This window comes from Hippocampus bargibanti, linkage group LG05 (genome assembly GCF_051943395.1).
Source record: "Hippocampus bargibanti isolate YZ-2025 linkage group LG05, ASM5194339v1, whole genome shotgun sequence".
NCBI lineage: Eukaryota > Metazoa > Chordata > Actinopteri > Syngnathiformes > Syngnathidae > Hippocampus > Hippocampus bargibanti.
In genome coordinates, this window is record NC_142738.1 from 10990637 (window position 1) to 11012361 (window position 21725).

Consider the following 21725-nt stretch of genomic DNA (forward strand, 5'->3'; position numbering starts at 1 on the left):
TAAATCTACATTTGGCACCTGAGTCAAGTCAGCAAATTTGTCTGTGGCATTCATATCAATGTTTGCAGTTATAATAATGACTACAGAAACAATCTGAGCACAAAATCAGCAATGTTAACTTGGGCAAATACAACACTGAAAATCGAGCATGTAAATACCAAATATTTAAAGGACCATCTAAAAGGAAAAAAATCGACCAAATCCTCATTCAGATAAAATCAGATAAGTACAAGAAAATAATTAAGAACTGAGTAAAAGCCTTTCTACTAATCGAAACCGATTATAGCATATTTAAATTCAAGTTATGTAAGTGAACCCAAAGAAAATCACTAAATTAGAGATTCCACCATGATGTCCCCGATCCACTGGTGGAAAGACGCTTTGATCCTCTCCTCTTTCATCTAGAACTGCTTCATGTCATCACAAAGAGGGTACAGCAAGTCCTGAAGAATGAATGTCTCTCTGTGTCTTTGTTTTGTCATATTGTCTCTATGCTGTCATATTATTTGTTATTTAGTTTTTTTTTTTTGTTCTTTTGACTTCAAGACGGCGCCGCGAGAGTGGCTGCCTTTCCAACAGCACATGTATTTTGTTTTTCTACTTTCATTCCTTTCATCACTTTGCTGCTGTGAAATGTAAATTTCTCCACTGTGAGACTAATAAAGGCATATCCAATCCAATTACACAGATATCAAAATGGATTATGTTGCTCTTCACACACATTGGGCTATATTCTTTGGGCAGTACTGGTAACAATGAATAACGTTTGAGGAACCTTTTCTTGGCCATCATGATGAATTTAAGTTGCCGTTTACTTTGCTCTCAAAAGAATTACAAACTCATTCAAGTAGACAAGGAAACAGCAAGGTGGTTTTCCGTGGACAATTTTATTTCTCATTCATTTGCGACAATGTTGAGAGTATAAAAAGTCGGATACAACATTCCGCCCCATAAAATACTTTACTTTGTTGCACTCTTTGGGCAAAATAAGTATTTTGGTATTCAAAAGCATGGAAATCAGAGAAAACATAATTTAAAAATGACAATCAAGACTACTAACTATAAATCTACATTTGGCACCTGAGTCAAGTCAGCAAATTTGTCTGTGGCATTCATATCAATGTTTGCAGTTATAATAATGAATACAGAAACAATCTGAGCACAAAATCAGCAATGTTAACTTTGTTAACTTGGGCAAATACAACACTGAAAATCGAGCATGTAATTACCAAATATTTAAAGGACTATCTAAAAGAAAAAAAATCGACCAAATCCTCATTCAGGTAAAATCAGATAAGTACAAGAAAATAATTAAGAACTGAGTAAAAGCCTTTCTACTAATCGAAACTGATTATAGCGTATTTAAATTCAAATTATGTAAGTGAACCCAAAGAAAATCACTAAATTAGAGACTTAAAACTTCTTTGGTTAAGATAATTTGTATTACAAAGATATCAAAATGGATTATGTTGCTCTTCACACACATTGGGCTTTCATTTTGATAGTCAAAATCCACAGCAACGGGACAGCAATATCACAGAAGCATTGATAACAATTCCCAATACATCACATGGGGTCCGGTTGCTTGGGGAGTTCAGCGTGAAATGATGTGCATCCAAGGAAAAAAAATGCCATTTTCTATCACTGACAAGTCACATAGGATGGATCGATCATGTCTACCTTATATTGCCGAAGATCAACTGAATGAAAAGCCACACCCAAGTGAGGAAGAAAACAACTCTTTGGATAATAGCATCGGCGTCACTGCCGCGGGGACTTGCACTAAAGCTTTCACCAGACTAAAGTTCACACCGAGAAAAGCATTTAAACCACAATTTGGAGAAATTTACATCAATGACACATAACAGTATTTTTGGCAAAGACACCTTTCATGTACATCAACCATATTTTTGGTTGCTTATTATGACAAAGTCTTTGGATACAAACATTCCTCTCTTTGGATCGAGTATGCAAGGCCATTTCCGCATTAAGGCCATGTTAAAGCTTTAAGTTCAGTGCACTGAAAATGTCCAGCATCTCATACTACACAAATATTTTGACAATATTTAATGCACTTAATGTTTTTTTCTGTCACAGTACACAAAAATGTTGGTGAGCAATGGGGTGGAAGGACAAGTGACAGGGGAAAAAAAGCTTATTCAACCACTAAAACTGGAACAAGATGTGGTTTCTAACAGGTTTTGGAGGTAGCCATGGAGAGACAAAAACTGAGGTAGACAATTAAGCTCCAGTGGAAACAATAATTAAATATGTCCAAAAATGTCACTGCACATTCTTTAAAACATTCATCATAGGTGAGCTTTGGTTGAGGACAGAAAATGTCGCAAAGACCAACAGGTAGAATGTTAAAAAAACAACATTTACACCAAATCCTGAGGTAGATCTAAAGAAAATGCTAATTTCCTCCTTCACAGCAGCTGACTTCCTGTCCTTTTGTGCCACAGGAAATAAACATAGGGCTCAAACAAGGAAGCAAACGAGGTGGAAATGGTCATTCTTGGAGCCGGATGACAAATGGAGTGCTAGCTGCCATGTGAGATGCAGCGCGACTGAGCGATGTCCTGCGCTGAGAGATGGTAGCAAACGTATTTCTCGTTTTCAACTTGTAAAGATGATTTTGGCTCAGCTGCAATTGCATCATGAGGTTGCTCAAAAGATTTTGGTCTGGAGTTGTGGTTGGTCCCCGGATTGCTGATCTCTTCATTACTTTCTTCGGTGGAGTAGTGTCCCGAGTCTCCTGTCCCGTGGCTGCTCTCACTGCTTTGCGAGCTCTCAGTGGGAAAAAGTCCGAAAATGATCTCACGAGATGACGAAGGCAGAGGCGCAGCGCCTAAATGCTCCGCATACCGCAGAATGGTTTTGCCAGTCTCATAGAAATGGACCCTTCCTTCAACCTTCAGACAAGAACAATTCGATCTTAAATAAAATAAAAAATTGAAAGACGAAAAGTGATGAGTCTGAAACGTCGCAGTACTTACATCAATCTCTGTTGGTGTTTTGACATTGTTGTTGAAGAGACGCCACCTCTTGATTTGATTTTTGGGCACGACAGAAGCAGCGGTATTTATTCCCATATTCGATCCACCCTGAAACACATGAATGGACATTATGTTTGTGCTTTTGAAATAATAGCAAATTTCAATGCTTTTTGTTGTTCCTCGTCTCACTTTGGCATCAATGAAGTCGGTATTCATCGTTGGTAGAAGAGCCTCAGCGTTCTCGACGTGGCGCTCACGATGCAAAGAATGAACTTCACTGGACGGCACGGCGACAACTTTATGGCTGGATGATTTTCTACAGAAGAGTGTACATGATAAAAATCCGAATTAGAGAGAGAAAATCACCATTTTGTAATTTAAACACAAAAATGGAGTGGGTACCTTGGTCTCCCTTTACCGATGAGGATCAATGCACACATAACAATACAGGCCAAGGCAATGCTCACTCCAACAATGATTCCAGTCATGGATTTCTGGTCTATGTGGTAGAGACCGTCAGAGAAAACAAAAAAAAAATCAACAAAACAGTAAACGACAATTGAAAATTAACACAATATTACAGATAACAGTCTAGGATAATGCCATTGGATGCAATGTCACAAGTGATTGTAGAATCTGATCATTTTCAGATATTAAAACAATAAAACTTCACATTTTTATTTTAATGTTCACATATTTCAAATAACCAAAAGTGAACCATTGAATATAAACACTTGTAGAAGGAGTAGTTCTTATTTCAACAGAAGTTATACATCTATGTAATTAATTCAGAATTCAATCACATGAAATCAACTGTTTCGACAACACACAATCACAAACTGATGATGCTCACCTGCGGTATGATGAAATCTATCCGAATGCCAGGCGTTTTTGTTGCGTTGGACATTTGTACGTTTCATAGCCAGCTCGACGACACCTGAGAAAGGCCCGTCCCCCACCTCGTTGGAGGCAGAGATCTTCACCAGGTAGACGTTGCCTGGTTCGAGCTTCTCCAGAAGAGCCATTGTGTGGCTTCCTGTTAATGGGCGATGACAGTGACATTAGGGACCGTAATACAAAAATGGAGAGTTGAGGAAGGCTCAGATGATAGCGAGCTGGAGTATACAAGCTTCTAAATACCGTATTTTTCGGTGTATAAGATGCACCGAAGTATAAGGCGCACCCCCAATGAATGGTGTATTTTCAAACTTTTTCCATATATAAAGGCACACCGGACTATTCGACGCACCGTCAATGAATGAAAAAGGTTTTCCCAAATATAATGTAAACATATTTTTTTCCAAATATAAGGCACACCACATAAGGCATGACAGAAGACTGACTGGGGTTACGCACTATTTCTTCTGCAGGGAGAAATAGAGTCAGTGACTGCTGGCAGTAGTTGCAAGACCTGTTGTGGCTCAATATTACTTCACATTTAAGGCGCATCCACGTGTAAGGTGCAGGGTCATCTTTTGAAGAAAATCAATGCTTTTGGTGCGCCTTATTCACAGGAAAACATGGTAATACATTAAAACAAAAAAAGTTACTGGTCTGCATCAATTGGAGAGTGAACAAGAGAGCAAACCAAACCTCACTTCCAGGTACGTTGTATGGCTGGTTTCACGACATATCAATGTTATTGTACAGTCAAACATTGTACAAAATACTGTATTTTCCAGTGTATAAGGCCCACCCAAAAGCCGTAATTTTCGTCAAAAGATGACCCTGCGCCTTATATGCAGGTGCGCCTTAGATGCGAAGTAATATTTAGTCACAACAGGTCTTGCAACTACTTTCTGTAGCCACTGACTCCATTTTGTCACGTTTTGCGAGGTGGTGATGGCGGGTGCGGATCCCAAAAAAGCAAGCAGGAGGGAGCAGGAGGTTGTTTGACAAATTGTATTAAAATAAAGGTCAGCAGGAACAAAATGTAAAACATCAAAATGATCTGAACAGAAAAAAGTATCAAAAGAAAACCAAGTGTAAAAGTCCGCCATGGTTAAACAAACACACGCACAGCATACAATGCATGCGATTGCAGACAAAGCATGCAACAAACAATGAACCGACACCGGATGGTCGTGCCGGGAGTCCTTTTAAGTGTCACTGATTAAAACGACCAGAACCTGCGAGGCTGCAGGTAGGGCTGACGTCGCTACCCGTTGGTCGCCAATCTGAACGTGGCAGTCCGCCACTGATCGGGCGACCAGCACCTGTGCAGGTGCAGGTGGGGCCGACAGCGCCACACGTTGGTCGCCAACCAGATCATGACACATTTCCCCCTGTTGAAGTAGTGCGTAAACTCAGCCTCTACTGTAGCGCTTTATAATGTGGTGTGCCTTATATTTTGGAAAATTTTATATATGTATATATTACATTTGCATTGCAATTTTCTTTTAGATTTCACACTTTTTGTTGCTTTTTCTCCGGCAGATGCCATTACAAGACAATGATTAAAACGATGCAAACTCTTTGACTTTCGATTCCAGGAATGACCCGTTGCTCACGCATGCGCAATTCATCTAAAGGAAGCTAACAGCTGGCACCATGTCGATTGCCTGTTCTAAATTTAGATACGATACATAGCGATCTCGTGTTTTGAATGAACGTTGGGTATTATACGGGAAAGGAGTGTCTTATCCAAGACATTCTAATTGACCGTAAGCGTGACTTTTTTTGTATAAATGAGACTTGGCAAATGGCGGGAGACTTCTCCGAGCTCCTGACTCCGCCAGGCTTTGTTTACATTTGTAAGCCCCGCCTCTCAGGCCGAGGTGGTGGTCTCGCGATAATTTACCGCAAGAACTGGAAAATCCTCCAAGTTTCACTCCAGGAAATCCTATCTTTTGAATGCCTTGCTTGTAAAATTTCTGGACCCTCACCCACCATCATAGCCACTGTATACCGTGCACCAAAACCACATTGTGACTTTCTAAAAGAATTCTCTGATGTCCTCACACACCTCTCCACCCTGTCACCAAATGTAATTATTCTCGGGGACTTCAACATCCACATGGACAATTCCACTCTTCCCCTCACTAAAGACTTCACCTCCTCACTCGACAGCTTTGGTCTGCATCAATTCTCGGACTTTTCCACCCACATAAAAGGCCACACCCTGGACCTCATTTGCATGTCTGGCCTTATCCCAAAGAATTGCACAGCTAATGAACTTCCTATAACAGACCATTTCCTGGTTTCCATCACCCTCTCTCTCCCCAAACCCCCCAGTGTCATCACATATCGCAACATCAAGGACATCAACGTTGCCACCCTCGCTGAGATGATCGCCACCCTGACTCCGGACTGCAACTCATCCCCTGATGAACTTGTTTCCCGGTACAACACGGACCTCACGAACACCCTCAACGCCCTTGCTCCTGTAAAGTCCCGGTCTGTCCAATTTACCCGGTCTGCACTCTGGTTCACCGCCCATCTCCGCTCCATCAAGACAAAAACTCGCCAACTTGAATGACTTTACAGGAAGTCCGGGCTCACTACTCACAAGGACATGTACGTAACTCACCTTACCCATTACAAGGACTCTATCACACGTGCAAAATCGCAATATTACTCAGGACACATTGACTCTAATCCTGCAAACTCACGGGTCCTCTTTTCCCTCTATCACAAAATCACACAACCTCCTATCTCTCTCCCCTCACACTTCTATTCCTCTGAGGCATGCAACACTCTGCTTATGTTTTTTAGTGAAAAGATCAACAAAATCCATCAGCACCTCGGGTCCTCTGTCCCCCCCCCCCCTCTCCCAGCCTTTCGACTCCTTCCCAACTACTTTCTGCCTTTGAACTCCCCCATTCCTCTATAATCTCAGACATTATCACCAAATCCAAGAACTCCTCCTGTCAACTCGACCCCCTCCCTACTATCCTTATCAAGTCCTGCCTACCCTCTCTTCTCCCATTTATTTCTACCATTATTCACTCCTCATTATCAACTGGAATTGTTCCTATCCCACTCAAAACCGCAGCTGTCACTCCAATCCTGAAAAAACCTGCCTCAGACCCAAACAATTTCAATAACTTACGTCCAATTTCCCACCTCCCATTCATCGCCAAAATTCTTGAAAAGACAGTTGTGTCCCAGCTTCACTCACACCTCACTCACAATAACCTGTACGAACAATTCCAGTCTGGTTTCCGCCCCCGCCACAGTACTGAATCGGCTCTCATAAAAATCACGAATGATCTTTTTATGGCAGCCGATGCCGGTTCACTCTCCATCCTCATCCTTCTCGACCTGACCTCAGTTTTTGACACCATTTCCCACCCTATCCTGCTCGACAGACTTTCCACCCTAGGCATCACCCACACCCCACTCCGCTGGTTTCATTCCTATCTCTCTGATCGCTCACAATTCATCCAAATCAACTCGTTCACCTCACGGTCCTCTCCTGCGTCCTCTGGTGTGCCTCAAGGGTCTGTCCTGGGGCCACTTCTCTTTATTATCTACCTACTTCCTCTTGGCAATATTTTCCGTAAGTTTGGCATTCACTTTCACTGCTTCGCGGATGACATCCAACTCTACCTCTCCAGCAAACCCGACGCCTCTCTTCCACCTTCATCCCTCTCACTTTGCCTCTCAGAAATTAAATCCTGGCTTTCCCATAACTTTCTCAAGCTTAACAGTGAAAAAAACTGAACTTCTCCTTATCGGTACCAAAACAGTTTCTGTCTCACCATTGACAGTTCAACCGTGTCCCCCTCCCATCAGGTCAAGAGCCTGGGTGTCATCCTCGATAGCTCACTATCTTTTCACTCCCATATAAATAACATAACTCGGTCTGCTTATTTCCACCTCCGTAATATTCACTGTCTCCGTCCCTCGCTCACCCCTCACTCCGCTGCTATCCTTATCCACAGTCTTGTCACCTCCCGCATCGATTATTGCAACGCACTTCTCTTCGGTATCAATCAGAAATTTCTCCATAAACTCCAACTCGTTCAAAATTCTTCAGCCCGGATCATCACTAGAACCCCCTCCTTTCACCACATCACCCCTGTCCTCCAGCAACTCCACTGGCTACCTGTTAAACATAGTATCCAATTCAAAATACTTCTGTTTACATTCAAAGCCATCCATAACCTTGCCCCTCCCTATCTTTCTGACCTGCTTCAAATGTTCCCTCTCGGTCCCTCAGATGCCCTCTGCCCGTCTCACCACGATGGGATGCAGAGCTTTCAGCCGCTCTGCTCCCAAACTCTGGAATTCACTTCCACCAAACATCTGTAATATTGACTCCCTCCCTATTTTCAAGGCTCACCTCAAAACCCATTTGTTTAAAATTGCTTTCAATGTCTAGTTCTATCTGCTATTTTATTATGTATCATTTTACTTATGGTTTTATTGTTATGTGCTTTGTTTTATTGTTTTTATTGTAAAGTGTCCTTGGGTGTTTTGAAAGGCGCTTGAAATAAAATGTATTATTATTATTATTATTATTATTATTATTATTATGACTATTTTTGACTTATTGATTTTATTGGAAACCATAATTTTCATTAATAAACAGTAAACCGGAATGGGATCATGAAAACTGTACTCAATACAGCAACGCCGGAGTAGTTGCCAAGTGTGTATTTGGAAAAACTTTTTCATTCATTGAAGGTGCACTTTATATATGGAGAAAGTTTGAAAATACACCATTCAATAGGGGTGCGTATACTCCGGTGCGCCTTATACACCGGAAAATATTGGATGTCTCATGCTGTAGAAATGTGTCTGTGCTGAGATACTCACCCTCTCTTTGAATTATTTGCCAGCGTCCAGCCATGCAGGATGCTTGGGAAGCATAGAGTATAGTATAGTGTGTAACCATCACATTAGGCTCTGTGGGCTCCTTCCAGGATACCAATGCTGTGTCGTCCTCAATCAGAGTTAGTCTCACTCCCGTGGGTGGTCGTCTGGGGGCTGCGAATAAAGCAACAATCAATAATTACATGTACATAAAAAAATAATTGAGGCATTATATAAAAAAGCTCCTGTGTACATTATAAATATTAATGAAAGAAAAAGCCAATCAACAGTGTATTTTAGGGGTGGGCAAACTTTTTCACTCGTGGGCCACAATGGGTTCTAAAATTTGTGTCTGTTTTTAATAAGTTTCAATCGAAGGTGCAAAGTTAAACAAATCAACATTGATTGAAAAATGGCATCACTTTCAACATTCAAAACATATTATTACACAACGAAATACTCAAGCTAAATAATTGTGTTAAACTCCACAAAATCATGGATGGATTGTCCTGACCGCGCTCTACAAACTCGCCACGTGTATCGTTGCCAAGCACACAGACATAGGCTACCTGCAGTTGAAATTTGCATACTCGCCACGGCAGCCAATCAGAAGCCTGCTTCGTGCTTCTGACTTTCCCGAGCGTTAAAAGGTCGTGCATTTGCATATCATTTTCAATAGATGCACAGAACCTCAGCCCAGAAGAAAGATTCAAAAGAAGCTAACAAAATCTGTGACGCTACAAAACGTAAATGTACATTATACCGTGACTGTAAAGTGTGCTTGAGAGTTATGAAAGGCGCTTAGTGGCTTGTAGCAGACAACGCAACGCAAACACTGCATTGTGCACCATGACGACAAATGACGACTGGAGCAAAATCTTCAACCAGGGATATTTACCGTAAATTAATCAAGGTAGCATTTGTGGTAGGTACATTATTAATTCTAAAAAAAAAAGGATACTTTGCGCCAATATTTTTTTGTGTGATTAGTTGTCTTATTGTGTTTCAAATTGTGAAAAATGGGGCAGGCAGCTTGATGGCCGGGCAGGCAACTTTTCAGAGTTGTCTGCTCTGTTGTCCGCTAAGTTTTTGTCATGAGTTTCAGACACTGTTTTTACTATAATTTGGACAAGTTCGGCGGGCCGGATTAAAAAGCCTAACAGGCCGTATGTGGCCTGCGGGCCATAGTTTGCCCATAGCTAGTGTATTTGGATAGCAAATTGATCACCTGCTGATTTTGTACGATGGCACACCACTTGGCTCCAAGGACTTGACATTTGATCCACATGAAGGCGTACCACAAACTCATAGCGAGTATTTGGATCTAAATTTTGCACTGTCATATTCTGTTTGGTGCTGCGGAAGAGAAACAACATTGTTAACTCCAAACGGAGAACAATTTATGATCCTCAGCAAACACGCCGTAACACACCACGAGGCACGAATGCTATCTTACGTTTGGAGGTAGCGAACGGCAGAGGCATTGTGCGTTCCCACAATCGTGTAGCGGATGGTATAGCTGACGGCCTTTCCAGAAGGGAAATTAGGACGGTTCCAACGTAAAGACACTTCAGAGGAATTGCTGGACAAGACAGTCACACGATCTGGAGATGGCGGGTAGGATGCCATTTGGTCTCTGGCAGCTTTATAAAGCCAAAGAAATAGCATGAGTATAAAAATAAAGCAAATGACATTTCAAACCAGACATGGACTCACAGACGCATCCCGGGGTACTGATGGCTTGGTCTGTCTCATAGCCGTCTCCAGCTTGACTCAGAGCCAGGATCCTGATACGATATCTTCGCCTAGGATCTGAAAGACAATCAACATATTTAATTTTAGCCAGTGGGCCCAAATGATTATCATACACAACTCAAACTGGAGGCAAACATATAGCATAAAATTAAAACTTACAAAAATATGTTCATGGTTGCAAGGTTAAGACAAAAGTCAGAATTAATCAGCGTTCCTACCACGCTAGCTTTGAAATGGCGCATATTGATAGTACTGAGTTCTTGAGAATTACACACCCCATCGCCCTGTCTCAATTTTAACTGCACGAGCAAGTTGGCATGTAATCATTACAATTTTGCTTTGTGGATGGCAAACTGTGGAAGAAAAAAACATGACATGCTGACTGCAATATTAGAACCAGTATGAGAATTTTAGTTTTAATCACTCTAAAATTCTAAGTCGGCAGATTTTTTCTCTCCAAATTGTTCCCTAGTGTTATTTGTTGCCATCTAACAAGAGCATAAGAAAGAGACAAAAATATGCTTGTATGATCAAGAGTCACACTTGCCTACAATTCAAAATATGAAAATTAAAAACTAAAAATGAAATTAACTCATTCACTGCCAAACGTGCAAACATGTGTCCACTCCAGTGCCAGGGTTTTTATCATTGTCACGCAAATTCCAGGACCCACAGAATCTTGAATTTTAGTGTCATGATCTGGTTGGCCACCAACGGGTGGCGCTGTCGGCCCTGCCTGCAGCTGCGCAGGTGTTGGTCGTTCCAATCAGTGGCAGTCAAAAGGACTCCCGGCACGACCATTCGGTGTCGGGTCATTGCATTGTGCAGTGCATTGTATGTATGCTGTGCATGGGTTTTCTGCACCCTGTCAAGTTTGTTTAATCTTGGCCGACTTTTACTCTTGGTTTTCTTTGATACTTTGTATTTTTCCGTTCAGATGATTTTGATGTTTTAGATTTTGTTCTTCTTGACTTTATTTTAATACAATTTCTCAAATACAACCTGCTGCTCCTTCCTGCCTGCTTTTTTGGGATCCAAAACCGCCATCACCACCACCAATTCATGTATGGCAGTGAATGAGTTAAGCAAATCCCACATATATAATTAAATATTGTTGCATGATCCCTTGGATTCTATCCAGCTCCCGTTGCCTGGGCTTCACAATCAGGACATTTTAGCATGTGTTAAGATTAGTTTTATGCTTTCTAGTGTGAAAGGTCAGCTTTTGGGTATTGACCATGGAAGGCGGGTGTCCAGGTCTGTTGTGGGGGTTGGGCCGCAGGGTCGACTTCAGCTGCTGGGAGCCGAGCCCCATGGGATCTGGGGTGGGGGGTTTGACTCGGGTCACCGGGTCAGGCCAAGATAGAACAGACGGAATCTGGGCGCAGGACTTTAGGAACGGAGAGGGGCCCCTTTTGTGTCCGCCTTTCATACTCTTCCTTGTTGAGGTCTACAACTTGGAGAAAGCGTAGCTCAAAAGCAAGAGTGGTGCACATTAGATTGAGTTCTAGGATGTTTCCATTTCAGAAGGGGAGAAATAAATATCAGTCTGTCCCATTTAAGCATATAAAACAAAAAGAGGGGTGATTCACAGGAAACTCAAATCAGTCAAAAGGAAACTTTAATCAGTATTACTCAGCTGTTTCATATAGATTTTTGGAGGTTTTAAACATGCACAGCACGAAAAGGCCGTGGGGGCAGGGTACTAATCTAAGACTGCTGTCTCATGGCTCAAGGTCAGTAGTCCTGTCCAGTTTTGACCAATCCCAAGGGTATCTTGTGTGCGTATCACGGTCCAGCTAAAAAGGGGGAGGTGCCCAAAATCTGGTTAGGCAGGTCTGACCCTGAGCTCAACACAATAGGCAGGGGTAATTATGCAAGTCGGTTGATGGGAAACGGTGTTGGGAGGGACATCTGGACAATGACCTCTAACCTAGGAGCCTGATCCCACTCAATATTGCAAGTACACTGGAGCGGTCAGTTCACATTGATCTGTGTTGCGGGTACAAATGCAAATGCAGCAACCAACGGCCAACTGAGGGTGAATAAAGCACACGGCAGACATATGCTAATGGTATCACGAGTATCGTCGTTCATGCTTACCAAGCCCGCTTATGATGTAGGAATAGGTCTGAGCCTGCAGCTGGATGACGGGTTGTTCTGGATGGCTTTCCTCATGGTAACGCAGGCGATAGCCGAGGACAGCCTCTGTCTCCGGGGCGGGTTGCCAGCGCGCCACAATGGAAGTGCAGTTCAGTGGTTGAAGTTGGAGAATAGGGGCTGAGGGCACTGAAAGACCCACAGAGGGAAGCCGTGAGATCAATACACATTCACTGCTGGAAGATCACAAAGAAAGCTTTGAACCACACCAAAGGAACGGGACGTTTGGAGTACAGGCAACAACTGCAAGGCAGCATGATCATAAACCACATTTTACAAATATGAGAGGAAAGTGGCTTCGTGTAGCACCGGTGGGCACTTGATCAACACAAACGTATACAAGGTCATAATGGAAAAACCAAACTGGGCAGAAGAGAGCAGGATGTGAAAAGAGGCCACCCCCCACAGCCGAACACAGACGCCAGAGGGCCTCTCTTTATGACCCGTGACTGAGGCCGCCCTGACTTCACTGACAACGCAGGCCAAAGGTTCCAGAGTAACCAACACAAAAGCTACAGGACAAAGCTATAAGAACAAACTTTAGACATAAGATGGCCCTGAAGAAGGACCCCCAAAAAAGATGGGATTAAATCCTTCACTGCCATCCCCGAAATTTATTGTGGAATTGAAAATATGACATGGAGCCCAATTCCCAATTTTTTTCGGGTTTAGTTCTCTCTTGTGGGGGTACCGATAAAGCGCTGGCCTCTGGCAATGTTTTTACCTTCCACAAGGGGGCAACATTTCCCTTTTTTCCATGTTAGCACTTTGTTCCAGCTTCAGCTGTTGTTAAAGTGCTATATAAACCAATATGTGTTGCATTGTATTTTGGACAGACGCCCTCATTTCAAACTCGTATAACTCCAGACAGATAATTTAGGAATTAACTCTTTTTCTGATGAAAGAAGAGAGTATTAGGTTTCTTACACTGCATTGAATGTTTATGTAGTCCTAAAACTCAATATTCAGTGGGTCCTGGAATTCGAGTGACAATGACAAAAACCCTGGCACAGGAGTTGACACATTTTTGCACATCGTCTGGTAGTGACTGAGTTAACAAAACATCACAAAAAAATATTGACAAAGAACTTCTAACACCAATTCTACCGGTAATTTAGTTAGGGAGCATTTCCCCAGACAATGCAACTTTGTGGGAATATTTTAAGAAAGGCCTTTTTCTGTTGCAACATGAGTCAGTAGTTAGCTCCACAAAGATGTGGATTTGGAATGACCTTTGACCTCAATCCCATCAAACACCTTTTGGATGAACTAGAAAAGAGATTGTGAGCTTGTTCTGCACAATCATTAACCTCTAACCCAGCGGTAGGGGACCCTGGTTCCCCGAGAGCCATATCCTGCTTGTTTCAGAAATCTCGCTACTTCAACACACTTGATTAAACCATGTGCTCATTAGTAAGCTCCGTCAAGGCCTGAAACGATCACGAACAACCGAATCGGGTATACAGTGATACCTTGGCTTACGAACTTAACTTGTTCCCAGACAGAGTGTGTAAGGCGAAAAGTGTTTATCTCAAAAATTAATTTCCCATAGGAAACCATTAAAATGAGAATAATCTGTTCCCAGGTCCCCATATAGCAACATTTTCTACTTTCTAATTTTCTAAGCCTTAAAACTCCACAAAATACACCTTATTTCATGTATAATAAATGTGATATGGTGTTATAATTAAATAAATAAACTGTACTGTATAAAAAAAGTGGTTTTATTTACCTTTGTGATGGTCATTGATGGCTTGATTGAATGGAGTGGCCAGTTTCATCAGCATTAAACACTTGATGAGGAACGTAGCCTTCTTCTTTCACCATCTTGAGGAATGATCCCTTGTAGGTGCTTTCTCTGTGATCATTTTACCTAGTTCCTCATCAATTGTGTTCTGTTTAGCTGGGTTGATAGCTTTTTGCATCAGGTGCACAGATGGCTTGTGCGGGTTATTTGTGGAGCCTGACTGATGGGATATTTTAACCTTGCAGTCTACACTGCCTTTGACCTATCAAAGTTGAAACGAGTCCAAATTTCACTGTTTTCTATCAATGTGTTCACTCTCTCTCTCTGTCTCTTTCTGTCTGTAAACCCCTACCCCCTCACTGCTGCGTTCTTGATCAATCACGTGGCTTTCACCGAAGACTGGGGGCGGGAATAGAGGACAAAAACAGTCGGCTGCCATTTTGTTGTTAGGTGAATGGGCTCGTTCGCGAACGACATCACTCATTGTGGCGCTCCGTGTGTATCCCGAAAAAAAGTTTGTATGCCAAGGTAAAATTTTCATAAATTTAACATTCGTAAACCGAGAAGTTCGTAAGCCGAAGGGTTCGTAAACCGAGGTATCACTGTATTGGGAGTAGAGAGGAATTGAAAACAGGCATGATAACTGTGACCCCCCCCCCCCCTCCCCCATCACTTGGTTATTTACCTTTGAGACTGGAAGTCTTCGGCGTGCGATGGGATGTCCACGCGGAGGGCTCGCACCAACCCATGCGGGTGGCTGCAGCCATGCGGAGCAAGTAGATGGTGTCCGGCTGAAGGCTTTCCAGGAGATATTCGGTGCTGTTCTGAGGCAGCTCCACAGAGATGATGGTGCTGTCTGCAGCCGTGCGGTACGACAGCCTGTACGCTGACACACGGCCGCGGCTCACTTTTGAGGGAAGCTGCTGCCAGCTCACCTGGATATCCGTTGAGTTGTGGCTCATCAAACGCAGTTCGGGTGTACGGAGAGGCACTTAAAAATAGGATGGAACTATATGAACGGACTCACACTGTAAACAGTCCTATTTGTATTTCATACAAATACAAAATGGACTTTTGAAGAGCAAAAAAAGAGTAAAAGTAATGGTAAATGACAAAATGCCTGTTCCTTATTGCCTAGCAAAAGGTGCTCCGGAGACACAGGATATACATTTGCCTTAACTAAACTGTCAGGGTGATTTATCGCGAGGAATGCTAGGAGTTTGAACGCTCACCATCCTCCAGGGTGTGTTGACTGACTTGATCAGACATACGACTGGCCCCCATTGGCATGTAAGCCACGATGTAGAAGCTGTAATTCCTAGCCGACTCAAGGTCATCGATAATGTAGCTGGTTGTGTCGTTGCCAATCACAACTTGGTATTCTTCGTTGTTCAGACCTGGCAAGCATTGAATCGGTGAGCGGATTAGGTTTGTTAATTGCAAGACAAATAAACATTAAAAGTTGAATGCTTGGGGAAAAAAGGCTGGAGGTTAATGATAGAGAATACACAAAATTGATCCTCTCCTCTTTCATCTAGAACTGCGTCATGTCACAAAGAGGGTACAGCCAGTGCTGAAGAATGAATGACTCTGTGTCTTTGTGTTGTCATATTATTTGTTATTTAGTCTTTTTTGTTTTTTAACTTCAAGATGGTGCCGTGAGAGTGGCTGGCTTTCCAGCAGCTCCTGTATTTTGTTGTTCTACTTCTTTCTTTCCTTTCCTCTTCCTTTCATAACTTTGCTGCTGTGAAGTGTAAATTTCTCCAATTAAAATGTTGTCATTACTCGCACCGAATATGGTATCTTAATACGGCGCAGTTGTAGGTCCATTCAATGGGAAATAGGCAGCGCGAGGTTACATGTGGTACAAAGAGGTCTCGCAGATTGGGGGGGCACTTGGCAAATTATTGGAGCGTTGCTCCAAAGCATATCAGTGAATACAAGATCCAAAAGAGATTACTAAATGCATCCAAAGGGGAGACGAAGCAATGGATGATTTTTTTCCATCGTTTACAAACAGTATTTAAAGTACAGGGGGGAATCCCCAAGTCATAATCGGATTTGTTGAATTCGCATTTGAAACAACATCTGCTGAATCAAGCGCTTCCTGATGTAATTCAATAAGTTAAAAGGCATAACTGGAATTGTCCAACATTTCCGATTGATGGTGCCCACAGCTTCACAATTGCATGCCATTTCACTTTTATCTTTACAGAACAGACATGCACCCGATATGATAACATCGGGTGCATGTCAGAGACCCTCTCACTTCTCAAAGCTTATAGAGGAAAAAAACACTGGACTTGTCAACTTGAGCATTATTCTCAGATAGAGGAACAACACAACTTTACATGGTCTCACCTTCGGCCTTCATATAATGGATAGAGTAGGCGATGACTCTGTCGGCATTATAGAGCGGTCTCTCCCACGCCAGCAAAATAGCCGAGCTTGAGATGGTCTCGGCATGGATGTTCCTGGGAGCGCTGGGCCTGTCCTCTGACATAACTACAATAAGGCGAGCTAAAGACAGCACAGAACCTTCTTCACTCTCTGCTATGCACTGATAGATGGCATCGTCCTCCGGGATTATCTGGGTAATCACCAATTTACTGTGGAAGAAAAAAAATCAATACAAGGCTGAAACCCTTGAGCCAATTTCTGTAATACATCTGTTTGTAATACCTGTTGTACATCTTAATTCGCCCATTTAAATGAACCCCTTCACCGTTCTTTAGCCAGCTAATGCGGGGTGGGGGGATGCCTTCGGCTTGGCAAATAAATCGGGCAGTGCCGGCTCTCGGGCGGGTCTGGCTCTCAGGCCTTTCAACAATAGCTGGCGGCACTGAAACAGTGATTTACCAAAAATAGGTTAGGTTCCACAAACATCTTGTATCTTATTTGTACCCAGAAAACCAAATCATAAGATTGCAATATGATTGAGTATACCTTGGACAGTGAGGTTGGCAGCAGCTATGGTGTAATTGCGAGTTCCAGGGGTGGTGGCCCTACAGAAGTAGACTCCACTGTGCTTAGAATTGACGTCGGTGATAACCAGGTTGCCATTGCCCAACACTTTGGCTTTGTATACGTCGATAGGTTTACTATCGGCGCGGCTCCATGAAATGATGGGCCCGGGGTTGCCAGTGGCTAAGCACTCTAGCACCACGTTTTGGTGCAGAGAAACAGTCAAGTTCTGAGGTCCGGCTATGATTTTGGGCCTCTGGCGGGTTTTAGCTGCCACACCTTTTGAAAAAAATACAATAAAAAATCAACACATTGGCCATGAACAATGATTTAAACAAATTAGTGTAGTCTCTTCACCTTGATTGACAGTCAGCTTTGCCTCTCGACTCTTCTGTCGACTTCCGATGTTAGTCGCAACACATCGGTACTGCCCGGCATCCTTCATCTGTACGTTGTGGATCTGGAGGACTCCATTGGGTAAGACTGTAATCCTGCACATAAACAAATGAGCACTTAGGTCAAATTAGCGGGACAGAACAGTGTTTAATGCACTATGATGTATGATTGCATGTGAAATGACTCAAGGTCAATTACAAGTACCGGTCTGTTTGTGGCGGCAGTGTGCTTTGGTTAAACTCCCAGGTGATGGTGGCAGGGGGTCTGGATGTGACTGCACATGAGAATCGGGCCACCGAGCCCGCGGTCACCTCCATAGGCAATGGCTGGAACAAAAATTCTGAAATACCTGAATAGAAATAGAAAAGTCAAATCAACACCCAAAAAATGATGTATACTTTCATATTAGGCAGAATAGACTTTGATGGATAACAATTGTTTCTAGCTAACAATCTCATCACTGTGATAATTAAACAAAATCACAATTTTGCTTTTGCACAGATGAGCTCTGAGTTGATATGCTGACAAGGATCAATAGAAGAATAACATGAGAAGTTGCTTTGCTGCGGATAAAAACTGATCATTTGAAGTAGCATTTGGAGAAAAAAAATCATTAATATAGTAATTATACAAAAGTATGGATAAAGTCGTACACATGGTCCTCAATTCAGGGTTAACTTTGTGAGTCTTTTAGTACAGCTTCTACATAAAATATTGAAGTACAGAAACATTTTGTGTAAATGTGGGATGGGTTAGCCCGAATTTTTATTGTGCGGTCAATACACTCCATGTGAGGCATTTACATAAACTCTAACAAACACACAACTCCCAATCAATCCACATCTATGTGAAGGGCCCTCTTTAAAATATCACAATGACCTTAACTCATTATGGTGATAACCCTCCCTCCCCCCCGTACACAATAATCAAGTCAATATCATGTTAAGGAAAATCAATGCCCCTTTTCCCCCACTGAATTTCAACAATGGAATCTAAAATTTGGGGAACACCAAATTCAAAAGGAACCTTGTCAAGTACTACTTAATCTCATCTGTCATGCACATAGAAAGACGGACGGGCATGTTTTGAGACATGTGGAGGATCAGCTGAATTGGGTCTGAGTACAATATGTTTACATTGTTTTTTTTCTTAAAAATATTGTATTTAATTACACAACTTGAGGTTTATAATTACATAACCTGAGCTTATAAAACAATTGGCCAAAAGTTGTGATACAAATGTGTTATCAAATCTAGTAGAAACTGAACCTTATATATCATGATTAATTTGTAACAAAAAGGTTTTCCTGTGTCACATCACTTGCTAGAACAGAAAATGTGGCTATTTTAACATTTTGACAGCCTATCAGGAATTATGATGAAAGCGTTGATCAGGATGAACGACCGCGAGCAAAGAGACTCCTTGAATGGTTTTAGAAGACCGTAATCGCTCACTGTGGTATGTTCATTCACAAGAGAAAGTGTCCCACATGGAACAAAAGGCGTCTGCCTGACAGGGCAACACCGGGGTCAATCCAGTGAAAGGGATCGTGTCCTGGGAGCGAACACAGCAGACCAGCCCAGTCGCAGCAGCCATGTGACATCACAAAGTCCCTCTCTGCTGACCTCTGAATCCCAGGACCTCTGGACAGAAGGCAAGCGGCGAAGGGGCCCCATCCTCGAAATCAACGCCTACAGATGCCCAAAGCCTTTGACCCCTTCTCTCACAAAAGACTGGACACTAGAACCAAACTTGTCTTTTGGGGGGTTTTATGTGGTCTTTTTTATTTTTTGGGAATTATTATTTGGGTACCAATTCTCTTAAGAGACAACAATTATAAACACACCAGCATAGGAAATGCAATATACTGGAACTTACAGGTTTATCTTCTCAGTTTTTTCTCTCAATTTGTGTTGGTAAACCTGACAAAATATTGGTGTTGAAAGTTACCCTAAACTGTTCAATGTCAACATCAGTATATTAAAAATTCTATTTTGCATGATATTTGCTAGGGATATGCCCCCACAGACAAATGGAACAACATCCACGGTAGATCAGGCCCATTGAACAGACACAGCTGTCCTAGCCACTGATATGTGCACAAACAAATGCCCTCAAAACCTAATCTTTTCTTCTGGGGTGGTCAGGGGTACTCCAAACAAAGCCGAAAAGGCAAACGGCCTTTCAGAGATTCCTCTGTGTAGCGGACCATTCAGCGATTACAGAGCCACAGCCTATGGGGACATTGCAATGCCACTGACCAAACGAAAGCTCAGGGTAATTGTGTGTGTGTGTGTGTGTGTGTGTGTGTGTGTGTGTGTGTGTGTGTGTGTGTGTGTGTGAGGGGGGGTGTATTTAGACTTTGGAGTCACATCTATATTTTGTTCATATTAAAACAATATAAACCTCAAAGAGACCTTATTCGGCCTGACCAATTCGAACAACTAAACTTTTAGGGGGCTTTACGTCAATATTGGTAAAACAAAAAGGGAGCGATACTGTGCATCTGCTTGCCATCTCCAGGTTATAACCCACATACTTGTCATGCTAACACCATAAACTGACTATTGTCTCATGCTACTCTCAATGCAGTTTTTAAGAGGCTAATACTTACTTGCAATAGTCAGGCGTGATCTTTGGCTAAGTATGGCTCCAAATTTGTTTTTGGAGAGGCACTGATAGAATCCTTCATCTGACTCCTCCTTTGTATGCTTTATCTTTGGGATGTACAAGGAGCCATTTGGTAAAAGCTGGATGTGTTCACTTTGTGCCAAGTGAACACCATTTTTCAGCCACTTGATGGCGACTGGAGGTTGTCCGTGCGCCTGGCAGTCTAAGACAGCAGGATCCTTTGGTAAAACTGTCACATCACTGGGCTCAGTGATAAATGACAACTCACTGAAACATAGAACACCTGGAGGGGAAGAAGGCAATATTAGGGACAGATTGGTCATGCTGAATCATTACAAGGACTTGTGTGTGTGTGTGTGTGTGTGTGTGTGTGTGTGTGTGTGTGTGTGTGTGTGTGTGTGTGTGTGTGTGTGTGTGTGTGTGTGTGTGTGTGTGTGTGTGTGTGCGCGTGTGTGTGTATGTATATATATATATATATATATATATATATATATATATATATATATATAAACACACCGTGGATATGTATGATCATACACCACAATAAATACGTCCACACAGGGTACGTAAGGTATCAAGTATAATGACCCAAGTAATAGCATGGAGAACATTAATTCAGATAAACATTACGAGTCCTAGTTTCATTTCAAAGAAAACATAAAAAGTAATGCAAATAATTTTCTTGTGATGTGATCCTGCACCACACTATTCATTATGCTGTTGCCAGTGTGAAAATATGGCACAATATTTCATTGTGTGTTGTGTATTACCAAAATAATGATAAATGCACAATACCTCAGTCAAAGAATAAAGGTAGCAAACAAAGAAACAAAGTAAGATAACTTTTGTGGATAATAATGTTAGGCTGATATAAGAGTGGCATAGAATACTGATGTGAAATATTGACATAAACAAAAGCAAGTTATTTTAGCTAACTCGCATTCAAAATCACGTCACGTCAACAAGGATGGACACAACTATCAAGCAACAAGACACTTACTTGGTGAGTGCAGAAAGTAAACCAAAAACAGCAAGTGTTTAATCTTAAACTTCGCCATTTATCCACAGTGCAGTCTCATTTTCGCCCGAAAGCGAACCCCCACGTTCCTGCGTATGGTTTGGAGGTCCTCCAATCACTAAATCACGCCAAGCAGAGCAAGTCCGGCAGTAATCACAGGCCGCCCCCAAACTGTGTGTTTGGGGCGGCCCCCACCCTCCGGTTTACTCTCGTCACGCATGCGTAGAACACAACGTTATTAATTCAATTATAGTAATATAGAAATATGGAGGACACTGATTTGCTGTGGCGACCC

At 42.2% G+C, this 21725-nt stretch overlaps 1 protein-coding gene across 1 annotated transcript; it reads right to left on the minus strand.

Annotated features, from left to right (window-relative positions):
- Positions 1-886: 886 nt before the first annotated feature.
- On the minus strand, positions 887-21553 carry LOC148897902 (protogenin B-like). Its single transcript, XM_088995970.1, has 19 exons — positions 21413-21553; positions 20396-20695; positions 17986-18130; positions 17743-17876; positions 17368-17664; positions 17104-17263; positions 16783-17030; positions 15654-15818; positions 15107-15412; positions 12618-12803; positions 10476-10571; positions 10216-10402; positions 9988-10115; positions 8763-8933; positions 3855-4035; positions 3402-3527; positions 3189-3315; positions 3000-3107; positions 887-2915 (listed from the first exon to the last, which is right to left on the minus strand). The coding sequence occupies exons 1-19, from the start codon at positions 21468-21470 to the stop codon at positions 2544-2546; spliced, it is 3495 nt and encodes a 1164-aa protein (XP_088852096.1). The 5' UTR covers positions 21471-21553; the 3' UTR covers positions 887-2543.
- Between the last annotated feature and the right edge of the window lie 172 nt (positions 21554-21725).